At 40.7% G+C, this 25716-nt stretch overlaps 1 protein-coding gene across 4 annotated transcripts in view; it reads right to left on the bottom strand.

The window, feature by feature from the left end:
• vcan.L (versican L homeolog) overlaps positions 1-24637 on the bottom strand; it is an 85293-nt gene extending 60656 nt beyond the window's left edge. Inside the window, exons 1-2 of one of the 4 annotated variants that reach the window (XM_018226135.2) lie at positions 24251-24637; positions 14882-14957 (exon numbers count right to left, since the gene is read on the bottom strand). In XM_018226135.2, the coding sequence (XP_018081624.1) occupies positions 14882-14951 (70 nt within the window). In that variant the 5' untranslated portion in view covers positions 14952-14957; positions 24251-24637. 4 annotated transcript variants of the gene reach the window in all.
• Between the last annotated feature and the right edge of the window lie 1079 nt (positions 24638-25716).

Below are 25716 nucleotides of genomic sequence, written 5' to 3' on the forward strand. Positions count from 1 at the left end.
CCGACCGACCCGTCGGAGCCGCTTGTCACATCGTAATTCGATCGTTCGGCCATACGGCCGAACGTTCGAATTACCCCGATATAGCCACGCAGTTTAGTGGCATATCGGGGAAAGATCCGCTCGTTTGGCGATGTCGCCAAACGAGCGGATCTTGTAGTCTATGGCCACCTTTAGAATGTTGAATTTGATTGGCCAACGAACCAACCGAGTTATTAAGTCAACTGGTGTTTTCTTTCCTCTACACACTTAACCCTATTTTATTATAAAAGTATAAACTCTCCATTGTACAGTACAGATATGGGGCCTATTATCCAGAATGCTTCAGACCTGGTATTTTCCAGATAAGGGGTATTTCTGTAATTTGGACCTCCATACTTTAATTCTACTAAAAGTGTCATTAAAACATTAATGAAAGTCAATACAATTGGTTTAATTCCAATAAGGATTAATTATATCTTAGATAGGATCAAATACAAGGACTTGTTTTGTTATTACAATTTTATTGTCGGCACTGATCAAAGGGGTCTTTAGGAACCAGCCTAAAGATATTAAAAAGGTGGTTTCACCAAAACCATCAAGGGCTGGCATGCTGACACAATATATATTACAGGTTGGAGTCTGTTATCTAGAATGTTTGAGACCTGGGGTTTTCCAGGTAACAGATCTTTCTGTAATTAGGATCTTCATACCTTAAGTCTACTAGAAAATCATGTAAACATTAAATAAACCCAATAGGCTGGTTTTGCTTCCAATAAGGATTAATTATATCTTAGTTTGGATCAAGTACAAGCTACTGTTTTATTATTACAGAGAAAAACTTTTAAATTTGGATTTGGATAAAATGGAGACAGCCTTTCTGTAATTCGGAGCTGAAAACAGGTTCCCAGATAACACATACCCAGGCAACCAGAATTGTAACTGTACTACTTATGCCCAGGTACAAAAGCTGAATACTGATATAATGTGGTATCATAAAAATGTTTAATTTTATTCATTTTCAGGATATGATATATACAGACTATGGATACACACATTATTCTTATGCAGAGCTGCCAGTAATTCATACACTGTTTTGCTCATAGCCCGAAACAGCACTATAGTAAAACAATAATCATTATTGTCTCCAAATACCTTTGCTTAAATGATTTCCTTAGTAGCCTGGGGATTTACAGTAGTTGGTAGGGAGAACAAAGGGCCTGCCAGTATTAATGTGAAGCAACCTTGCTCTCCTGCACTAACTTCAACTTGTTATGTCAAGCGTTTTACATTCATATACAGCTGCAAACATTTATTAGAAAATATGTCCAATATCCTTAGGCGAACCCTGCACATAATTCCTACCTATTTTCCATACTAAAAATGTATATTAAAGAACCAGTCAAAGTTTAGTAACCAACCTCCAACTTCTTTCCTACTGTGGGTTTTAGGATGTTTCTGCTTCAGACTGGCTGCCCTGATTTACTTTTAGTGAAAGAAAATGGGAAAGAATTGTCCTCTGTGGAAGATCTCCTCTACTTGCAGATGACAAATCTCCTGAAAATACCTTTCAGTTATCTATCATGGGGAGGACCACATGAAAAAACACTTGCCATGCAGTAATTCAGGGTAATCTCAGAAAATCCATCACCCATGGTCACTATGGGTATCATAGATTCCCCAAATTAAATAATCCCTTATATGCTATTGCCCTTACTGCTGGAAATTCCAGTAGGGGAACGGTCCATGAATTACTGGTCAGACAGAGATTACACATCTAACATGGATGTTATAAACGCATTTCTGGTTGGGAAGCCAGAGTTTAACTGTGAAATAGCCATGAGGACAGAAGTCACTTGCATGAAACAGATGCAAAGCTATTTAAGTCACTGTGTGCTGACAGCTTCACTATGTGTCAGTTAATAAAAGGCAGGGTATGGTTAGGACAATAACATATGAGCCTTTGTAATTGTAGCGGTGAGAAAAAGAATCACTACACTCAGTGGATCACTTCCCATTGACATCAATGGAAAGCAGGGTGAGTGCTTTCATCTGATAACTATGAGTGTAGAATGGCACTTCCAAAGGGAATCAATTCAATGAAAAGCAGTTCCTGAACTTATGAAACACCCATCACCACTAATACCTTTACCCTTACATTGGTCTTGAACTCCCAAAATTCAGTTGCTGGTCCTAACTGAGGCCACTTTGTGAACACTTTGGTCACATGCAAGATGGGGGGCAATTGTACACATGTAAAATGATAGTAGGCTAATGAACTGCATTGGCAAATTACAATAATATAGGATTACCCTAATATAGTTGTGTGGCCCCTTTTGTCTAGGGATCTGGTGTTTGTAAGGAGATGCTTAACTGAAAAGTTACTCAACTAATTAATTGAAATAATTATAAAAAATAGAATAAGATGGTTTGAAATAACATTTGTTTCTAAACCTATTTTCCATCAAATGTATACACCAGACAACTTCTTCTTCTTAGAGCTGCAACAGAGCAGTGCCATAGTCGGAAGGTAAGAAAATTGAAGTCCGGAATAAAACAGAAAAATCTCCCAGAAATCGCAGCCACTCCCTCACCCTTGTTTTTATCAGCTTCATGGAAATGGGGATACAAATCCCTTTACCACATCCCCAGCGTATACGCCTTAGATATTATACAGTTGTCTCCATTACCTCCCTGTGCCTACAGCTTGGCAACATTGTACCAAAACCACATTACATGTAAGAAAGGAACCTAGACTTTAGCAGGGGCTTGTTACATAAAACCTAATGACATATTACATATTGCAGAGCAGTCCAAGATACAGCATGAGTTTCTGATTCGCTAACTTAATCATGCAGCATTTTTGAAAAATATTAGGACAAATCAGAGAGGATTAAAACCAAAAAGCCCCCAATTTTATGTTCACGTTACATTTCCGTTCCCAGATGCATCACCGGTGGAGAGAAGGATCCCAAAGCAAAGTAAAAGTGTTTTTGTTCTCATGCCTGAGAAATGTCTCCGCTTGGTCAAGAAATATGGCGGTTCCTACTGTCCTGTGTAAATGAATACAGAAGGAAAGTGTTCTGTCTAAATTCTAGGGAATTTCTTCTAGCTACAATTCTATTGTAATCTACAAATTTCCAGATGATGAGATCAGTCTCCTTCTAGTTATACACTGTCCACCACCAAGGCTGGGAAGTATTATTATTAGCGGAAGAAACACTTCTATTCATCCTATTGTTAAGAAAATTAAAGAGCCATTTTCCTCTTATCAGTCAAATCCTCCTACAAGAGTGACATGGGGAACACTATCTGCAAATGGCCGCTGATAATGGAGCCTGTCATCATGGCACTTAGGGAGTCTCAGCAGTGAAAGGTATTCTCACCCTGAAGTAACCTTTTCTGCTACAGTTTGCTAAACAATACCACCACCAAATCCTATATTCTTGAATCTAAAGGAACCACACCTTAACGAAAAACCACATCAAAAAAGTATTGATTTTCTACCATTAGTATCATTATGTTTATCTGAAACGTTCACCCTGTAATTCAACTATTATCGCATTATAATTTTTGTCTAAATGTAACACATTTAGAGAAAAATTTTAAAGTTTGAGTTTGCTGGCAGCAAAAACTGCTATTGTTAGATAAAGCTAATGAAATACAAAATTCCTTTGAAATGAGAGATTTGGGAGGGGGGTCTGTAATGAAACCAACTTGTAAATCACTTTCTAGTGACAGTTGCTTGATAGAAATTCCCAGGCTTTAAAGGCACTTACTGGCAATGTAGATGCCATAATTAGACTTCCCTGGAGACAGCAAACTCTACATTTATATGGACTGTTGGTACAGCAGTAGCTGCTTCCATAAAAAGTAAGTCACGCAGCTGGTATACCAATGTGAATACCAATCAAGTGGGCTTTAAAAGCTCATTTAATGCGTAACAGTCTATATAACCAATTAATATTGCAATGCTGATGCAACGAAAAAGGCCAAACTGCATGGGGAATTTAAAGCAAGCCCTGGTTCTAATAATGATAACAAAAAGATATTCTATTGATAGTCTAATCATTAAATGACCGATACATTACATTCGATACAATATATTATGATTATGTCTGATAAATACGATCATCTGTCAACCTAGAAATGAAGGGGTCTGTAAATCAACAGACCAATCAGCTGCATAATGTGAGGCCATATTGCACTTATATTCAGCTGATTCCCAGACACAATTCACCACACAGACACCTATAGTGTAGAAAAAAATCCTATTCAATTATTACCGCTACCCAGATGAGAATTAACGTCAACTATGGACATTTGATGAATTCATAATATGTGTGAAGCTTTTTATTATAATAAAAATTCTCAAATGACTCTCCCTCAGGTCACATAAATCTAAAATTAACTCTCCTCTTTAACTTCTCAGAAACATCTGGCAAAACTGCTTCTGTCTTTTTTCCTCTTTTAATTATTACCATTCCAAAGAAACCTTCTTCTCTTTATAATTGCCACCCTGTCTCTTTATTTCCTGATGCCTCTAAACTCTATACATATCAGTTATACAAGCAACTACCTCACTTTGCTTTCATTAATTCTCTACTTGAATTTCTTAAATCTGTCCTTCACCCATTAAATTGCACCAAAATTGCTAAAAAAAAAAACCCCAAGTCCAATGAATACCTCGCCTGTTCCAGGATCTTCACACTGCTTTTGAGGCTGTTGATGTTAGGCTGATTACATTTGACACATTCCCTGTATGCTAAATGTCTGTGAGAGCAATCTACTGTCTGTCTACTCACAGCTGATCATACAAGGTGAGATACAACTGTATAACCAGATCTCAGAATGAGCAAATCTGTTTGATTCAACCACACAATTCATGGAACAATTTTGACACATTTTATACCCTCCACAGGCCCCAGTAGTGCTACAATTATGTACACCAGCTATTCAATAGAACACTTGGAGTTTAACGACAGATAAGCTGCTAACATGCTGAGGGTTTGTCCTTTACCACCTGATCCTATGGCAGAGGCTTTGGTTGGCTATTTGGTAGCCTATGTGGATTGGCAGCATATGGGAGGCTCTGTTTGGCAGTGCATATGGTTTTTATGAAAAAAAAGTTGGCTTCCAAGCTGGTTCGGGATCACTGCCGTATGGGAACTCAATCATACTATTCTTTCATTCTTTATTAATGTATGTACAGAATACATTGGGGAAGTGCAAGCTTCAGAGCACAATACTGTGTTCCACAAAGAGAAGAAAAAGTAAATAATAGAATAATACCCTTTATATCATGGTTATCATGTAGCATTCTGGATTTAGCACACAATACCATACCACTCACCTGCCTACTACGTATTTCCTGGGACAAGAGAATTGCGTCAAGTCTTAGGGGCAAAATTCAGTAGCCGGCAAAAATTCGCCAACGTTGGCTTCACGCAAATCGTAGGCGTAAATTCGCCTGGAAAACGCTAATTTACAAAGATCCGAAGTTGCGCATAGGGTTTCCGAATGCTGGGGAAGTTGCACTAGCGAAAATACGCTAAGCAGTTCGAAGTTACGCTAGCAATGGCTAATTAGCATACGGCGTGCAGTTAAAGTACAATGGCCGTATATACTGCAGCAAATACATTACACTACACAAGGCCAGGGAACCTTAATAAAATTATATAGAGTTGTTATATTGCCCTACACATGTGCCCACAGTATAGTTTAAGCGCCATATGTTAGCAAATGTAGGGGGGAAGGAGGGTACTCCAAAAACATTTTTGATTTTTTTTTCCAGCCTATCACCCTGTAAAAAGGAAAAGACGCCAGCGTTTTTTGGGACATTTTTCAACTTTTTTTTGAGGAACTTCTATCTACTCTATTGCACTTCGCCTGGTCTGAGGTGGCGAAGGCAAGTCTGGCGATAGAGGTAACGGTCAGTAAAATCAAAAACGTAGTAACACTCTTTCGCCTGAGCGAAAATTCGCCTGGCGTTAGAGTGAGAGGGTCTATCTCATTGGCAAAATTACGCCTGCACCCGTTAGTAAATCAGCAAAGTGCAGAAATGACGCCACGCTGGCGAATTTTCGCCATCGTTAGCCACTTCGCCCTTTAGTAAATTTCCCTAAATGTAGCCTTTAAGAGCTCTTTTGCAATCAGTCAAATATCTGAAGTTATCTGGTACCTTTTTTTCAGTGTGGCTGAATAGCTCACTTGGATGCTCTGATGAGTATCAAAATTTTCAACCTTTCGAGGCTTGTAATTTAATTCGAGGGTGTTGAGTAGCATGCTTACTGAGCAGACTTGGAAGCAAGCCCAGACATTAGCTGGCAAGGCATTTACCACTGAGCTATGCAATTGTAAATATTACTTTGGTTGTGCAAATAATTTTACATATAGATGATTGTTTGAGAATAAAAAATATGTATACTTATTTTCCCATTAACATTAAAATATTTACTTTTTGTTCATTATAGTGGTGTGGCTCCACTTGGACCTGGGAACCTAAAAGGGGCTGCTGTTCTGTAAGTAAACTTTCCACACCTACATTATGGGGGGTTACAATAGAAATCACAAGGTTATAATGTCAATGATTTGGTTGAATATGTTAACGGGGAAATATTTATTTAATGAAAACATTTTAAGCAAGCTGCAAATATTATTTGTGCATAAGGTGTGACCTTGGCAGACACAAGCTAAGGCAGTCTATTGAGGTGGCCATACACTATAAGATCCGCTCGTTAAGCAAGGTCGCCAAATGAGCAGATCTTAACACGATATGCCCACTAATGGCTGGGGCCAAACGATTGGATTACAATGCTACGAATGGGTGCCGACGGGTCACAAGACTACATCAACTAGCCAATGCGTTCCTGGATCGTAGAAAAAAATCAAACTTGACCAATCGATATCTACCCTATTTTTGGCCTGATATCAATCGGGAGGACCCATCAGGAGTAGGGTTGCCACCTGGCCAGTATTTTACCGGCCTGGTCGGTAAAAATTATGGTTGATCCCAATGTTATTAATAGGGAAAAAAGATAAATATACAGGAAGGCAGATATTTTTTTCCAGAGAAGGTGGCAACCCTAATCGGGAGCCCCCACTCGTGGGCAGATAAGATGTGAACAGATATCGGCAGCTTTAATCTGCCCGTGTATGGCCACCTTTAGGCTGAAGGTCGCCAAACAAGCAGATCTCTCCCTGATATTCCCACCTTCAGCTGGGTGATATTGGGCTGATCCAATCATGGGCCCAATGATCAGATCACAATGAGGAAAAAACAAGGGTCACATACACTGAGCAAGAAGCTGCCGACTTAATAAGCTGTCTGTGTATGGGAGCTTTTAGTTAGCTGTATGTTATACCAAATGATTATTTAGTGTCTCTGGAATGATCCAGACAGCAAAGTTCACAACAGAGTCTGTTAACCTCTGGTTGTTGGGTGCTTTAGTAACTTCTAATCTAATGAACAATACCTTGAGTGGCACAGCTCTATTAAGTAAACATAATTTGATAATAAGCACTTCAGTCACACACTTCCTGACATTCCTGAATGACTGGGGACACTTTAGATGACATCCACTATCCTTCGAACCCAAGACAAAGGTGATCTCTGCATGAGCACTAATGGGTGCGCTCTCACGCCTCTAAATACTCTTGCACATCTGTACTTGTCTAGATAAATGACCCCTTTAGGGTAAAGGTGCATGGGATGTTTTGTCTCTTGTTTTAAATCTCTGCTTCTTTGTTTCCTTCCTACTGGCTAACATTCAAATCGTTGGTGAAACATATGCAGCCCAAAGTGGCCCAAAGCTTGCTTGCACGGAAACTTCACCTGACTTCAGAAGTGCTGTGTATGTTTCACTACCTGCTTTTTGTATGTTAGCTGGTGGGAAGGAAACAATAGATGTGTTGTCTGCTGTGGTAGAGATTTATTGAGGGCGACAAAATGCCCCATGTGTATAAGAAACGGATCCGCACACACGCTGATTAATGCAGTCGGGGAATATCCCCTTTTATTCAGCCACCAAACATGATTATACACATTGGTTGCTAAGGGACCCGGCTGGGTCAGCGGAAGGAACGCACCACCAATTGCAGGATTGGTGAACTACAGGTGTGCGGTAGGAGAATTACATTGTAAAATGCCCCATGTGCCATTACCCTTAAGGTGGCCATACACGGGCCGATAAAAGCTGCCGACAGACCGAGTGGGAGATCCGCTCGTTTGGCGACATCGCCAAACAAGCGGATCTCTCCATGTATGGGCACCTTTAGTCACCATTAATTATATTTGTGGTGTATTTTCTCTTAGACTGTAAGCTCTTTGGGGTAAGGCCCTTATTTCAACTGTATATTAAATCTCATAACAACTGTTTATTTATTCTGATTGTTTAAATTATATATACTATAGACCTGTTTGCATTTATTCCTTGTAAATCTCTAAGTACACTTGCGGCGCTATATAAATATCATACGTCTAACAAAAGCAAACATGTTGCTTTCAGCCTAAGGACTGTCTCTAACAAAAAAAACAGCCATTCTCTCTAATAAAGCAACTGGAAAGTGAATGTTCACACTTCAGAATGTACTATTCTGTCATTTTGTGTTTGAAAGAGCAAGTTCTTCCAACAAGAGCATAACTGGGGTTTGGCGTTGTAGGTAATAAATTGTATCTGAACAAAAGGCTCACTGTTTTTACCAGATGGATTGTGGTGAAGGCTACTATACAGTAAGGAGGAGGATGTTAAACAGGCATTAGGTGCTGAGGGATCAATTACTTGATGCTGGCTCTCTGTAAATCATTGAATAGCAAGCTAATTGAAATTCCATCTGCACACCTCATCTTAACTTAACCACTCATAACTAGTCCTAGAGTGATATATGCTGAATTGCTACTGTAAGGATTAGCAATGCTTCTATTTTGGACGTTGTTTGATATAAAATCTGTAAGAGCCAAAATCATGTTTCTAAAGAAAAATGTGTTCTCTTCAAGAGTATATTATTATTCTATCTGCAATATAGTAGAGTATGTCTGTTTACCATTACAGGTTCACACGAGACAAAAGATCTAACCAAGAAACACTTATTTTCTATCCTCACCATAAATGGTGTGTTATAACATTCTGTGTCCTAGAGTGTAAGGTGACCAGACCTCCCATTGGGCTAAACAAAAGTGTTTATTACAGGGTGGCGTTGACATGAATACTGCAGACTTCCCAATAATGTCATTTTGTTTATTTTGTTTCCTGCTCTTATCTCACTCCGTTTAGTTAAATTGGAATCACTAATCCCTAAGGGTTAACAGGAATTTTAGTGAGCTACATGGAAATGGGTTGTTTCCCACTGACAGAAGATAGCACAAGGAATAGCTTGGACCTACCGGTGTTCAGATACTGGCAATGATTCATTGATTTGGTGTTAACCAGACCGTTTCCTATTGCTCAATTTTGGGGTGATGGATAGTTACAATAAAAGGACTGGTGTTCCTTATGTTTATGGGTAATATCACACGTGGCAACTCCCTTATAACTTTTCTTCTGAGTAATAGTGAGGACAAGTTACGGTGATTCCCACAGTCCATGATGGAGATCAAATCACTATGGTGGCCTGAGATTGATATACTTATTTTGTGACTTGGGGGGGGGGGGTTAGGGATATAACACAAATTGAGTTACTTGTCACGTCTACTAAATAGTATTATCTATGGCAGAGTATTTTCTGGTGTTTTAGCTTGCTACAAGTTGCACCGTGTGTCATTTTCCTTAACCCACTAATCTCAAACCAGTGGTTTGTGAGCAACATGTTGCTCGCCATCCCCTTGGCTGTTGCTCCCAATGGCCTCAAAGCAGGTACTTATTTTAGAATTATTGGCTTGGAGGCAAGTTTTTGTTGCATAAACCAGATGTACCGCCAAACAGAGCCTCCTTTAGACTGTTAGTCCACATAGGGGCTACCACAATAGCCAGGAACTTTTTTTATGCTTGTGTTGCTCCCAAACTATTTTTTACAAATGAATGTGGCTCACTGGTAAAAAAGGATGGGGGTTCCCATTTTAACCAAATACAAGAGAATTGCAGCATGGAACTTTGCCCAGTAGGCTAACTTCTTAACCCAGTAGAAAAAAAATAAATAAAGCCAATAATTATGAGCAAACATAAATGAACTATAAGATAATAAAACTAAAAACACTGCTTGTCTGGGCATTTGCATTTGGAAGAGTTTGAAGGAGGTGGCAAGTGTCAAATTTGGATTGAAAGAAGGTTTTTCTTCCATTGACGTCTGCCTTTTCAACTGATGGCGCCTCCCCCAAATTAAGTGCCCTAGTAAATCTACACAGCATCGGCAAAAGCATTGTTTCACTATAACAGATATCAACTGAAGTAAAAGACAGATAAGGTCCATCATGATGAAGAACAGACAGGCCTTAACAGCACACAAACAAAGAGAAAAGACTGACTAGTGTAATGTCCATTATCACCCTTTTAACATCTATTCATGTTGATGTCTCCAGCTTTGGCTATTGTGCATTAATGAAAGCAAATCCCATGGGGTGAACAATGTCATTATATATATGGATTAAGGAAAAAATTAACAAATTAAGTTGTTTTTGGGGGAGGGTTACTGCATAGACACTGAGAAACCAACGTACAGTAAATCTCAAGAAATATAGTATATCTTTTTTTACATAGGGAAAATTAATTAAAATTTTCTGATATCTCCCATGTAAAAGTTCCTTATTTAAGATATATATGTTCTCTGTGTTTTTAACAACACACCTACATTGATGTATATTCCATTTCACCCCCCTCCCAAATAGAAAAGTTGGTTCAGCAGACCAGTCTTTATACACATCAGAGCAAGCATACAGGCCTGGATTTGTGGAAAGGCCACCAAGGCCCGGGTCTAGGGTGGCAGGATTTTAGGGAGCGGCATGAAGCCCAACCATATCCGCATTGGTTCGGAAGTTCTGGGGCTGATCGTGAGATCCCCGCATGCTCCCAAGAATCTGAGTTGATAATGAAAATTTGTGCATGTGCACAAATGAAGGGAAGGGGACAGAGGTGATGAACTGCAGCGGGCCTAGGGGTGCCTGTTATGTAAATCCGGCCCTGCAAGCATATTACAAAAGAACTGTTGAGAAACCAATGGGATTGTGTAGTTACCATATAAAAGAATATGGGGCTGGTATGTACAGATCGCAACAGCTCGAAGTGTCACTTTTGTATTGCAGAACAGCAATATTAGCATTTTATTGGCTGACATGCTTCTGGAGCAGCTGTTTAGGCTTCACACTTACCCCCCCCCCCCATGTATGCAAAGTGTCATGACACAAAGTGCATTCCAAGCAACAAAGCTTGTGTATGTTGTAACTAGTATAGGCAATAAATATTTGCAAAAATTGTAAGATCATAGGTTATGTTATGGCTAGTCATATAATATTGGCTTTCCAGTGTTAATAACTATGCAAGGAAAATGCCTAAATATTGAGAAACTGCTACTTTAGGGGGACGTAAATTGGAAGGCTCCGGTTGGGATACTCACTCATGGCTCACCAATCATTTGCCAGGAATATGCACATAAAAACTCAAATCAAGGCTGCCTGCAGTAAATATTGTGCAGTAGAGATGTACCTAACCCAGGATTAATTTCGGGATTTGGCTTTTATTAAAGTCATGAGCCTGTAAAGCTCGAGCCAACTAAAAATGACATTTTTTTGTTAATAGATGATGAAAATGTTTAGTTGTTCTCAATTATAAAAATGTGAATTTGGTTTGGTATTCAACAAAATGTTTTGTGGAAGACTCTACAAATATTAAAGTACAGCAAGTAAACCCTATCGAGGTCATGTAGATGTTAATGGAAGTTTCCTTTCTTCTCTTGCAAAGATCAGCCTTTTGTTCTTGGTTTTAAAGGTTTTCGAAGATCAGAAATGTAATTGTCTTACAAATTTTTTGTTTGTTCACACAAAATTTGGGGGTTTTCAGATTTTTTCAACAGCTATTTTCATTTTTTTATTCTGATCTTTTAATAACTTTCATGGAATTTGTGATTTTAGAGAAATAGAGTTTAATTAAGTTTCAAAAAATTCCAACTTTAGTAAATGGGCCTTCCTGTGTTCCAGTTTGCAAATTATGTGTATTTTATTTATTAACATGTATTTATATAGTGCCAACATATTGCGTAGCACTGTGTATGCATGTGATGTCAGCAAGGAACCTCTCCATTAAGTGCATGTTCATGACTAAACATGGCCCCGCACTGGGATCTACCTTTTTCTCCCCCCATCCGGAAAGTGGGCTCTATTAATATAAAACTGAATGGCTTTCATTTTTTTATTTTTATAACTGGAATAAAACAAATTTAAACATACAATAAATGTAATATATTGCTCCTGAAAACTAAGTTAATAAATACCTTACCTTGAACTGCATACATGAAGTCTAACAGAAATATACATCATGATATGGGGTTTAGCGAAGAAGCCAATAGTGCTATATGCCTGAGTGCTAATATAAACAAATTCACTATGGCGATTTCCCACTTTTCCAGACTCTTGGTCCTTTTGTGTTTGAACTTTCCCCAGTTTTCTTCAGTGGCTGCTCCTAGGCTGTAAATCTTCTCATTGAATTCTGTCTGCCCCTTTCCATTGTTATTGTTTAATTACTTGGTGGATTCTAGCATTCTGTTTGGTAAATTGTATTGCCCATATAATTCAGCACTGAAATAAGCTCTGTTACTGTAAATGGGTATATTAAACTTCTTAAGAGCAGTACAGGTTCCCAGACTGTGGGGTCAGTACTTATAAAAATATATATATCTGTAGAGGAAGAGAAGCATATTCATAGATAAGCTTGAATCAAAAAGTTCTGAAACTTGTAGGAAACGTTCCATCTTTGAAAAAATAAAGGCATCACTAAACACCTTACTGGGTGTAAGGAAATACCTCTAGACATCATTTTAGCGTTAATACAACACATTAGAATGGATATACTGGATTTGTGATAAAATGAATAGAAATGTACTTGTTGTTTTAATATATTGTAACCATAGTCTATATTATTACTAGAAACGGTGTTATCTTATTTAAATATACATTTGCTTTCTATTTGTAGGCGTGTTGCTAGGTGAAAACTTACGTCTCTGATTATTTAAAAGGTGAGAGAAGCGAATGAGTCTGCTCTGGGGTGTCCATAAAACAAATTCCGTTTGAACTGCCCAAAAAGCCTCTAGAAAAGTGTACTATGCAGACATTCTTTACCATAGGTAATCTCCCTATGCTTTTTAAGATGGGCCTCCATGATGTCCTTGAATATATTTATATTTGCTGATAAAATAGAAAATAATAATAAACAAGTGAATAACTAGTTCTAACCCAATTTTCAGGCCCCAAAGCAGATTCTGGCAAAAAATGTTAAGAAACAGTGACCTAGCTACAGGGCCTATTTGGTGGGTTATACTCTAATGAGGAGCTGGACAAGCAAGGTGGCATTTCTGCACTCAAGCTTCTACCCCAATAATGATCAGAGAGGGCATCGCTTACATAGAAAACTATCTCTCTTTCTGGCCAATATACATATATGGCCTTAGGCCAGGAACTGATGGTGCCAGCTCTGCACTTTCCTAGCCACAACTAAATAAGTTTTTGGGGAACAATGCCAATGGTATTCATGAGCCAGTACCTCAGATGGAACGTATTCATTTGGCTGCAGCAATAAAAAAAAAAGAGACCCAGATTTCTTGTAGCAAGAAGGAGACACATCCGGCACTGGCCTAAAATGTAAAGTCTATGATTTTATTAAGGTAAATTCCCCTTCCCTATGTGCAGGTTACATTGTCAGTGCAGACACATCATTTTAAAAAATGTGGTTACTGAATACACAAAATGTTTCTTGGCAACTGGGTATAAAGTAGACCTTTGCACATCACCGATTGCATAGTGTGTAGTGTGTGTATATAATTTTTGCTGCCATTATCTGGTTCACTGAGCTGACACTCCAGCATTTCTCCTAGAATGTTTATCAATATGTTGCAGAATCACCCAGGCTTGGCCAGGTACACTCTCAAACTGTAACTTAAAAAACAGCTTTATGGAGCTTCACGTTTTCTGCTGTGTCCTTCACATATGGAGCCAAAACTAATCCTTTTGACCTGCTGAGTGTGTAATGAGGGATGGAAAAATATGAAAGGTTTAAAACAAGCAATAATGTGCCTGCTACCTTAGTCTCAGACAATTCCTTTCATTTCCAAAAGGCCAGAGAATGCCAGAGCTTTTCCTGGCAAAAACTTAAAAGCAGTTGGTAATTGCAGGGGCTCGAGCAATGGAACCAGTCACTAATTGTCCATTTCTAAAGAAGTCTACACCCCATTCTGTTTCTTAAATCATTCTCAAGATATCCCTCTGCTGCTGCTAGTGATTCTTGAAGTGGCATTTATTATCTGAGCTGAATATAATATGCTTATACAGGGTTAAAATGAATAATAGCAGTTTTTTTGCACCCTGGTGATTCGTTATTAACATTGTGACATACCACACAGAATGCACAACTATTACATAACTATTTAGGAAATAGAGGGATCATGGGGGTCACCTGAATTTTAATGCATGCTGCAAAAACATTTAGTGGTTTGTTTTAGGCCAAGCAAGTTTGTGCATAAGGCAGTTCTCATTGTTAAACTTAAATGCATACATTACATATACATTTGTGGAGAATAGATGATCTGGGATCACAAGCAATGCAGTCATATTTCTTTTTAGGTAGCTGGAATGTGTGCTGCCGTCAGCATATGTCACACAAAGAGCTTTGCTGTGATTTTTTTCCGCAAAAAAAACCATTGGTCATAAAATGTAACACCACCAATTGTTTCCATCAGGCAAAGACAATAATGGAATTTCATTACTCACCTGCACGGAATGCATTTGTAAGGGAAAATGCTGAGCATATCCAAAATATATATTTTATTTCTAATAACATCTTGACCTAGAATGAAAAAAATATGAAACAATGTATTAGCATCTATTACAAACAAGAGTCAGAACAACAACGTGGAAATTATAGTTTTTTTTCCCCCACAATGAAACATTTTTTCCTAAAATTTGTGCATCTCTTTAGTGAAAGAGCCCAATGCTAAATTTAATGCATCCAAACACTTGGCACTGGTGCTCATTTATTTAGGCTGAAATGGGGTGTGGCTCTACATCAAGTGTTAGCAGTGTGCAGGGGTGCAAATACATTTGCTAATTGGGTTTAAGTGTTTTATGATTTAACATATAATCTAAACAAATGGTTTAGTGTTGCTTGAAAATTCATGATCAAGTGCCTCTCCTGACACTTCAAGTATCTAGTGGCCCAACATTGTAGGTCTCTTCCTTCAAGTATAAGTGTCTAAACAAAGCTGTGAAGTGTGAAGGTTGTAAATACTTCTGCAAGTGCGAAAACAGGCCTGTGTATTTTTATTTCAGTTGAGGCATGACACCCAGGCAGTAAGATCACTGAGCTGCAAGAATGGCCAACTGTTTCCAAATTCAGCACTAGAGGAGATAGGGGGCAGTGAGGGATTCATTTTATCCAAAAAAATGCTTTATGTGACATTAGATCAGAATCAGAAACAGAGGAAAAATATAATCATTGCCCAAATTCCACAGGTTTTTACATTGACAAGATGTTTATTCTCTATACTTGAACACTACTACACATGTATACTAGTTGGGGCTATTATAGATTCAAGTTATATATATAATGCAGGGATCCCCAACCTTTTTTATCCGTGAGCCACATTCAAAATGTTAAAAAAGTTGGAGAGCAACACAAGCATGCAAAAAATTACTGGGGGTGCCAATTATAAACTGTGGTTGACTACTGGTGGCTCTTATGTGGTCTGGCTACCTACAGAAGGCTCTGTTTGGCAGTGAACTTTGGTTTTTATGAAACTAAGACTTGTTTAGAAGCCTGGAATTCAAAAATAAACACTTGCTTGGAGGCCACTGGGAGCAACATCCAAGGAGTTGGGGAAGCAACATGTTGGGAATCACTGATCTAATGGTTTAGCAGCTCTTGCATTTCCCTAAGATAAAGTAGGGGTTAAAATACAGAAAAGAGTATGATAATGTGGGGGTTGAAGAGAAATTAAGGAAGGAATGAGGAAACATAAGAAGAAATGGAGAATGGAGTTGGGGGTAAAACATATGGGATGTTAAAGAATTGGAGATTATAAAACAAAGAAAAGTTGAGAAAAGATTGAGAATAAAAACTGTGTAGGTGGAAAGGGGGTGTGGAAAGAACAGAAGTAGAAAGATGGGGAAATCCTTTGAGCGGAAATGTCATCTAAAAGTGGATAGAAGAAAATGATCTCTGTCTTTTCCAATATCAATTAATTTAGTCAATATGTGGAAGGCCATTAGTAAAGCATTAAAGTCCTTGATTAGGTGTTTGTCAGCATAAAACACATAATCCCCCTCCAGCTATTCAGCTCAGTTCTTGCTCATCCTTATCATTTCCGTGTCCTGTCAGTGAGTAGAGTCATACATAGAAGCTGATTCACCACTGATGTGAAGGTATGTCAATAAGGTTGATCACTTTCCTACTGAATTGTGAGCTTGCAATGAGATCTTACTATCCCCATGTATGAAATGGGCATGGAAATTAGTTGTTTAACATTAGAATCTCACGGGACAGTCTGTTGCCCAGTACAAGTTCCTGCATTGTTCTAGGACCCATTTCCTGGAGCTGGTCAGAGAGAGAGAGAGAGAGAGAGATAGAGAGAGAGAGAGAGAGAGAGAGAGAGAGAGAGAGAGAGAGAGAGAGAGAGAGAGAGAGATGATAGATAGATAGATAGAGAGAGAGAGAGAGAGAGAGAGAGAGAGAGAGAGAGAGAGAGAGAGAGAGAGAGAGTGAGAGAGAGATACTGTAGATAGAGATATTTGTATGTTGTAAAAAAGAACAGTGTTTAAAAAGCAAACAATCTGTTTACCAGAGAAAATGTAAAAAAGGTATTTTACATGACATGTACAGCATATATCGATGTTAAGTAAGTTATGCAATCAAGGAATCAACCTTTTTAGGACCATGGAAACACATACAGAGATATAATAGACAACCCCAAATGAAACCACTGGATTACAGGTAGAGTACATGTAAATGTGGGTTTATAGTTAAGAAACTTTTTTACAACATTAAATTAGCCAAATTGGGGTTCATAGTGTTCTATGGTGTAATACACACTCACTGATGATTGCTGAGCCTTCTATCAAGTTCAGGTGGAAGCTGCGTATTGTTTGTGACATGATCTGCAGCAGAGGATATTAATTGCAGAATTAAGACACATACGTTTAAAAGGAAAGAAAAAACAGACGTATGATTTCTTTTTGGAGCTGATCCACCCAGGAAAGCAAATTGGGCAGCCATTTGATCCGTTGACTCAGGAGAAGTGCCTAAGCCAAGTGCTGCATCACTAGTTATAATCAATAGAGCTGGGGGGAGATTTGAGTTTTCTCTGATCCCTTCTTTAGCTGGTAATGACACCCTCCTCTGCTCCAGTCTGCAAGTCCAACCCCTCCTCCCTCTGGGAATGGTGGTCTCTGCTCTCTAACAATGAGCAGTTGTCAGGCTTTGCCATTTCCTCTAAGTGGGTGGTGATTAAAAAAAAGACTCCTGGAAGGAGTTTTATTCATGTCTCTCTTCAAAAGGAAAGTGACATGTTTAGGCAATGGCATGGGATACAGAAATGCTGCCAGAAACTAAGTGTATAATTGGGGGAAGCAATGTTATATTTCCTCTGCTATAGGGGCCCCTGGCAATGCAGGAAGGCTGTGGCCCCCGTATAATATAGAAAAGTCCAACAAACACTGGTAGTTGTGTCACTACAATTGCTGTATTCCTGTCATACCACCTTTTCACCAAGGGATACTGGGGCCAGGGTTGCCAGGTCTAACTTTCAAAACCAGCCAAAGTCAGCTACAAAACCAGCCCAAAACTAGCCAAGAGACACTTCATAAGTAGCCCAAACATAGCACAATATGTGAAGTGAAAAAAAGTATAAAGAAATTAAAAGAATATATGTGATTTCACTGATTTGCACATTTTTCCAAGGAGCAAAATGGGAAAGATTTGCCCCCATCACCAGGGGCATAACTACAGCAGGGGCTCAGGAGGTATAGTGGCCCCATGAGGCCCTAATTCAAATACAATTTCAATAAATATTGGTAAAACAGCTCAAACTCTAGAAAATGTTGGTGGCCAGCAGACAAAATTGTCTGGAATTGAGGAAAGTCACGGGAGACTGGGGTATATAACCCAAAATCTGCAGACTTCTACGCCAGTCAGTCCCATTGCATGCTGGGGATTGTAGTCTTACCATTAAACTTGGCAGCCGGCAAACAAAAACGACATTACCCAACATGCACTGGGAGACGCAGGCTTGGCACATTAGGGCTAGAAAAAACTTTGGCAGGTTTCCAAAGAAAAAAACAAGCCAAAGGCCCAAAAAAGTAGCCCAAATCCGTACCTTGGCTATTGGATTTCTTTTTGATTGATTCTATTGGGGGATTGACACAGGATACCCCGCAGGATAAGCTGCAGCCCATTTCTATTCAATATCCGTACCTTGGCTAGTTTGTACTTTCAAAACCCGCCTGGGCTTGAAATTAGTAGCCCAATTTGGCTGGAAACCAGTCAACCTGGCAACCCTGACTGGGTTCCAGGGCCAATGCACTTACTCTAAGTCTGGAACATTGTGCCAATAGCCAGTGTTGGACTGGGATGCCAGGGGCACCAGAAAACCTTAGGCTGAGGGCCCACTTTCCAAACTTGTACTATTCCTCCTCTACTCACTCAACCTCTTTATTCTCCTAGTCTCTTTTCTCTACATACTATACTCTATTCTTCCATTATTAAGCCTCTTTGTTCCCATAAAGAAATAGGGAATGTTTAGAAGCAGGAGGCCCACTGGCACCTGGGCCCACCGGGAGTTTTCCTGGTATCCCTGTGGGCCAGTCCGACACTGCCAATAGCAATCGCTCTGCAGATCACATGGTTACACTTTTCAGGTTAACAGTGAGGGAAGGAACTTGTTGGAAGTAGTGTGGGAATGAAATCAGGGCAGGAGGGCTTAAGACACACGCTTGTAACTGAGTAATGTGTGAATTCATCGGGTTGTTCCCCCTAAATGTGCATTCCACACAGGGCTGTTGGCTCGAGCAGACCTCGCAGTACACGTGGCGATGGATAATACAGAGGATTTTCCCTGGCCGTTATCCGTAGCTTTTTTAGACTGCAGCTTCCCTCCCTCCCAAGTGTGTTCGCAGTTACCGCCCTTGCCGTGGCTCATAGAAACAGCTGGCTTTTGTTATATGAGCCCAAGCCGAGAGGCAGACGCCGGTGAGATCAGAGCTGAAAGGCAAAGCCGGAGTTGCCTGAGTTTATTCTGAGCCTGGTCTCCTCTCCTCACAGAAAATTGGCATTCTAGTGCAATAAGACATGAAGCTCTGGCTACTGGTGAAGAAATTGGGCTTGTTCACCTTTATATTAACTTTTTAGTATGACATAGAGAGTGACCTTCTGAGACCATTTACAATTGATTTCTTATGGTTTACGGTTTTTAAGTTATTTATCTTTTTATTCAGCTGCTCTCCAGTTTGCAATTTGAACAATCTGGTTGCTACCGACCAATTTACCCTAGCAACGACGCACTGATATGAATAAGAGACTGGAATATGATTAGGAGAGGGCCCAATTAGAAAGATGAATAATAAAAAGTAGCAATAACAATACATTTGTAGCCCTTACAAAGCATTTTTTTAGGTGGGGTCACTGACCCCCATTTGAAAGATGGAAAGAGTCAGAAGAAGAAGGCAAATAATTCAAAAAAATGAAGGCCAATTGAAAAGTTGTTTAGAATAAGCCATTGTATAACATACTAAAAGGTGAACCACCACCACTTTAAACCTTACAGGACATTTAGGGACCTCAGTAATTAAAGGGGCTGGTACAATTGTACCCCATATTCACTACTTACCCTGATTCTTTGTTGTAGTCTAACTTGCACGGTGGTTACTTGCCCTTCATTCTTATCTCCCCTGAGGGACCTAATGTGCCCCTAATAATGGCCCTGGCAAGTACAGATCTGGCTAATCATCAGCTGTGGGGCCCTGGCTGGGTCAGGACTGATTCAAGTATATGGTAGATAGATAGATAGACAGACAGACAGACAGACAGACAGACAGACAGACAGACAGACAGACAGAGAGAGAGAGAGAGAGAGAGAGAGAGAGAGAGAGAGAGAGATAGATAGATAGATAGATAGATAGATAGATAGATAGATAGATAGATAGATAGATAGATAGATAGATAGATAGATAGATAGATAGATAGATAGATAGATAGATAGATAGAGGGGGAAAGAGACAGACAGACAGACAGACAGACAGACAGACAGACAGACAGACAGACAGACAGACAGACAGACAGACAGACAGACAGATAGATAGATAGATAGATAGATAGATAGATAGATAGATAGATAGATAGATAGAGGGGAGAAAGAGACAGACAGACAGACAGACAGACAGACAGACAGACAGACAGACAGACAGATAGATAGATAGATAGATAGATAGATAGATAGATTTGTCGCATACAAATATATACAAGTACAACCTGTAGTGAAATGTACCCTGATTATTCCAAAAATTGTGTATTTTTTTAATGTGTTCCTTTTTCAGAATATTTTTTTTGGGGGTGGGGCTAACAAATGTTGCTTTGGGACCCAGTAAGTTCTAGTTATGGTACTGAATGACAGCAGCCATGAAACTACTACAACTAATCCCAACAATTAGGTTGCAGTGAAATGCATGGGGCTGGGCACACAGGGGACTATGTTGCAACAGTCTGAGGCAGATATAGTGTTGTGCAACTTTAAGCAGTAAAATATAATGACAAACTGCCCCATCTGGAGTGCCTGCCTGTTATGCCTCGTGCAAAGGATTCTGTTAAGAGAATGGCAGCTGGTTTGGGGCACAGACGTGGCACTGCTGCTAGGGGGCGCACTCATTTAAGGCATGTTTTGCCCATGTTCCAAGGGGCAGGTATCAGGGTTGCCAGGTTGGCGGTTTTCCTGCCAAATTGGGCTACTAATTTAAAGCCCAGGCAGGTTTTGAAAGTACTAGATAGCCAAGGTACGTGTTTGGGCTACTTTTTGGGCCTTTGGCTGGTTTGTACTTTGGAGTACAGCCAAAGTTTATTCTTGCCCTAATATGCCAAGCCTGTTTCCCAATGCATGTTGGGTAATGTCGTTTTGTTTAACAATTTGCCAGCTGTCGAGTTTAATGTAAGACTACAATACCCAGCATGCCATGGGACTGAGTTGTGCAGAAGTCGGGAATTACCAGATTTTGGACTCTGTACCCCAGCCTCCCGTCACTCTTAAGCATTTTCCAGTTACTTTCCTCAATTTCAGACAATTTAGGGGTAAAAATCTGCTAGCCAACAAAATGTCTAGAGTTTGACCTGTTTTACCAATATTTATTGAAATTGTATATGTATTAGGGCCTATGGGCCCCTATACTTTCTGGGCCCCCCTCTGTAATTACGCACTGATGACGGGTGAATTTGTTTCATGGAAAAATTTGCAAAACAGGCATATTTTCACATATATTCATTTATTTTTTAGACTTATTGTGCAATTTTGGGCTACTTTTGAAGTGCCTCTTGGCTAGTTTTGGCCTGGTTTTGTAGCTGACTTTGGCTGATTTTGGAAATTAGACCTGGCAAACCTGGCAGGTAGGTATCTGTTGCGCTGGAGGGTTGCACAATGCATTATAAATAATGGGATCCCTTTCTAAAGGCCCCCATACACGGGCCCCCAAACAGGGGCGCTCGACCAATGAGGCAAGTTGATCCACTCGTCTCTGGCGGCAGTGCCCCCCTGGTTGCCAGGGAGCCGGAAATTCGGCTCTTCTAGTGCAGCGACATCACCAAACGAGCGGATCTCTACATCTATGGTCACCTTTAAGACCCCAACAGAAACATTTTTACCCACCATCGACATAAATATTTGTACCCATCACAACTGTGCCATAACGACCCCACCGTCATGACTGACCCCTCCTAATATCATTTTAACTATCTCACCCCACCCCCATGGGCTGCCCAGCCTTTTCATCTCATTTCCACGTGTCCTTGGGATATTTATAGCCTTTTATTGCTTTTATTGTGGCCAATACGGATCGATAGTAATCTGCTCAGCCGAGCTGAAAATACCTTGAGCTCACTATAAAAAGCGGCAACGGGCAGGATTTGTCTCGCTCTTTCACTGCAGGTGTTTTAATTAAATGCCAGCCATTCACTAAGTGCCATCGATCGTCCCAAACTGCCAGCTCGCCCAGATGAATGATGTGCAACACGATGATCTGACACAAAAGGGGGTGTGTTACGTGTTGCAAAACCTCGTGCTCAGCAGAGAAAACCTGGCCGATACTGCAGAAGCGATGCCGCTCACGGCCTGTAGGGGTCGCAGTGCAACTGTCATGCAGCGCACATTCCTAGACATCCTATTAGCAGGGGTGTGAAGGAGAACAATACATCCGTTCTATGACTCCTATAAAACACATTGCTGGAGCGATCTGCGATTAGCCGGCGAATTAACGCACCAACAGCAGCAGGTTCATTTACAGCAATCGACCCACGTATACTTTATCACTTTTTGCCTTTTTTTCTGCTTGCCTGGCGTATACCATTAACTCCATATAAATCACCCTATACCTGCTTCAGATGACTTCTTTTACTTTGCACTGAGATCCGACAAAGCTCTTGTAACAGCTGCCGAGTGAATAGCCCCCTCCCCAAGTGAATAGCCCCCTCCCCAAATGAATAGCCCCCCATAGCCCCCTCCCCAAGTGAATATCCCCCTAAGTGAATAGCCCCCAAGTGAACAGCCCCCTCCCCAAGTGAATAGCCCACCAAGTGAATAACCCCCTCCCCAATGAATAGCCCCCCAAGTAAACAGCCCCCTCCCCAAGTGAATAGCCCCCTCCCAAAATGAATAGCCCCCAAGTAATAGCCCCATCCCCAAGTGAATAGCCCCCAAGTGAACAGCCCCCTCCCCAAGTGAATAGCCCCCTCCCCAAATGAATAGCCCCCCTAGTGAATAGCCCCCCCAAATGAATAGCCCCCCAAGTGAACAGCCCCCTCCCCAAGTGAATATCCCCCCTAAGTGAATAGCCCCCAAGTAAATACCCCCTCAAGTGAATAGCCCCCTCCCCAAATGAATAGCCCCCCAAGTAATAGCCCCATCCCCAAGTGAATAGCCCCCCAAATGAACAGCCCCCTCCCCCCTCGTCCTCTAACGAGAAGGATGGACGAAGCCCTGGGGGCGGTTTCCAGTGGGAACTTCTGCGGCCCGCGCAACGCTATCGCAAATGCGCATCGTGCCAAGAATTTGAAACTGTGCACAAAGGGCGAAATTGTAATGGTATAATATTAATAATAATGATAATAATAACGGACGATCATGCGGTACTTTGTGCGTGCGATTATCCGCTTCATGACAAACTGCCTGTGTAGGAACAATAAAGACCTAAAAACCGCATTGTCCTGGAAAATTCGTTAGGAAGAAACGAAACAATCAAAAAGAAATAAACTGTATTCCCATTCTGCAGCCTCCCAAACACAGGGCGTAATTGTCAGTGAAAAACTTAATAAAGTAACAATACTGATGGATGTGGGTTTGGAAGGGGACATTGTCTCCCTAGAATTATGGGCACCCTAACATTGTTAGTGGGTTTGCGCCAGGCTCCTGGGTGTTTGTGTCAATCTTGCGCTGCCAGTGTAGCTGGACAAAAGCAACACGAGTGCAGCTCTGCAGAGACTCACACAGACTCACACAGAAAGGGAAAAGCTTTCCAAGAACACAGATCTGTTATGTGATGGGGAACAGCACTGAGAAATGTCATCGCCTCTCCCAACCCTCACTCCCATCTCCCTCTCACTGGCTCTTTATTAAAATGATAAAATGTGATTATTATCACCCCCCACACACACAATGACAAGGACAGTGACCCACAGCAAAGATCCCCTCCCTGACAAACTCTTACAAAGAGCAGATCATTCATGTAGAACCTGTGCCAAGGCGCAAGGACTTTTTTTTTTTTTTATATTTAATGTTTTTTTTTTCATTAGAAATTGTGAGTGAATGAATGAATTGCCCATTGTTGCATTGTGAGCTGCTTCATCCCCTGGCTAAACAGAGTTGCCAGACAAGTCAAATACAATGAATTTACCTTTTAAGGTGACCTAGTGCAGCTGCATCCAATCCACCTTGTACAGGAATCTCCCCCAGACTCGTGTGGCTGATGATGGACTATATTCCCAGGCTGGAGTGGGGCTGATGCTTTTGGGGTGGAGGGGGGATCCTCAGGCTCTTGTCCCAGCGCTATACACAAGCAGTCGCCGTTGTACAAGGGTGAAGTGTTGCAGCGCGTGTGTCTGCGCCGAGTCCTTGTGCAAGAACAATCCCTCTGCCCGTTTGGCTGCAAGTTCAAATGCGGGATCTGACACCCCTCATGATTATATCATTATACCGTCAGCGGGTAGGGAAGGAGGGGCGGCTGCATAAGAAAGAGGAGGGCTCAGCGACCCTCCCTCAAGCCAAGGAACTACAGCTCCAAAGCTACAGCGCTAAGAAACGACATCGGCGCCAGGACCGCGCGCTTCCCACCTTGTCAGATAAGGCGGCCCAATGGGTGAGCTCCCAGCACCCAGTCTCTCTATATATAGTGTCTTTATCTCTCAGTCCATTCATCAGCCCCGTTTCACTGACACCAGCCAGGGCACTGCAGTCCCACATTCATTCAATGCGTCTTTGTGCGTCTTTGTGTTCATCAGTGCGCAAAAACGCGTCTATATCGGTAATTGCTGCTACAGTTCTACTTGCACGGGGCGCTGGGGTCTGTAGCCTTTCCCCTTGGGCACACATGGCTCCAGCAATGGCTTCCCAATAACTTCTTGACTTGCTTTTCATCAGAAATGTGACAAAATCATGAGAATAAGCGATTTATCTTTATATAAAACTATATAATGCAGGTCTGGACTTGGAATCAAAATAAGCCCTGGCATTCCAAGTACACAGAAGTCCAAACAGCCCCTCACCAGCCCACTTAATAGTCACTGTCTATGACATCTTACATCAGCCCCCCTGGCATTTGCCAGATTGCTGGTCCAGCCTAATATAATGTATTAACCAAATTCAGCGATGATGCCAAGGCATTACATTATCTCATTTATAGTGATGGATGAATCTGTCCTGTTTCGCTTCTGCGAAAAATTTGCGAGTTTCCCGTGAAATTCCCCAAAAATTCGCAAAAACACATATTTTGAAGCACACAACAATTTTGACACGAGCCTATTTTATCCAAATGCTTTAAAGTCAATGGGTGTCCGGATAATTTTAATGTGCGACAGTTTTTATGCGCGAAACTCTTCTGACATGCGTCCAAATTTTTGGCAAAACGTGAAAATTCGCTATGAATTTGTGCCTGGAGAATTTATTCGCCCATCACTACCCATTACCATTGCCCCTATGCTCCTTATATATAAGATAATTAACTCTCTGATTAATTCATAGGAAAGATCCATTCCTTCCCCAGTGTGTCGCCACATCTGTTCTTCTACTACAACTCCCAGCACCCCCCATAGCGTTACCACTTTCTTTGCTATCAACAGGTATGAAAATCAATATCTTCTATGC

Source organism: Xenopus laevis, chromosome 1L, assembly GCF_017654675.1.
Source record: "Xenopus laevis strain J_2021 chromosome 1L, Xenopus_laevis_v10.1, whole genome shotgun sequence".
Taxonomy (NCBI): Eukaryota; Metazoa; Chordata; class Amphibia; order Anura; family Pipidae; genus Xenopus; species Xenopus laevis.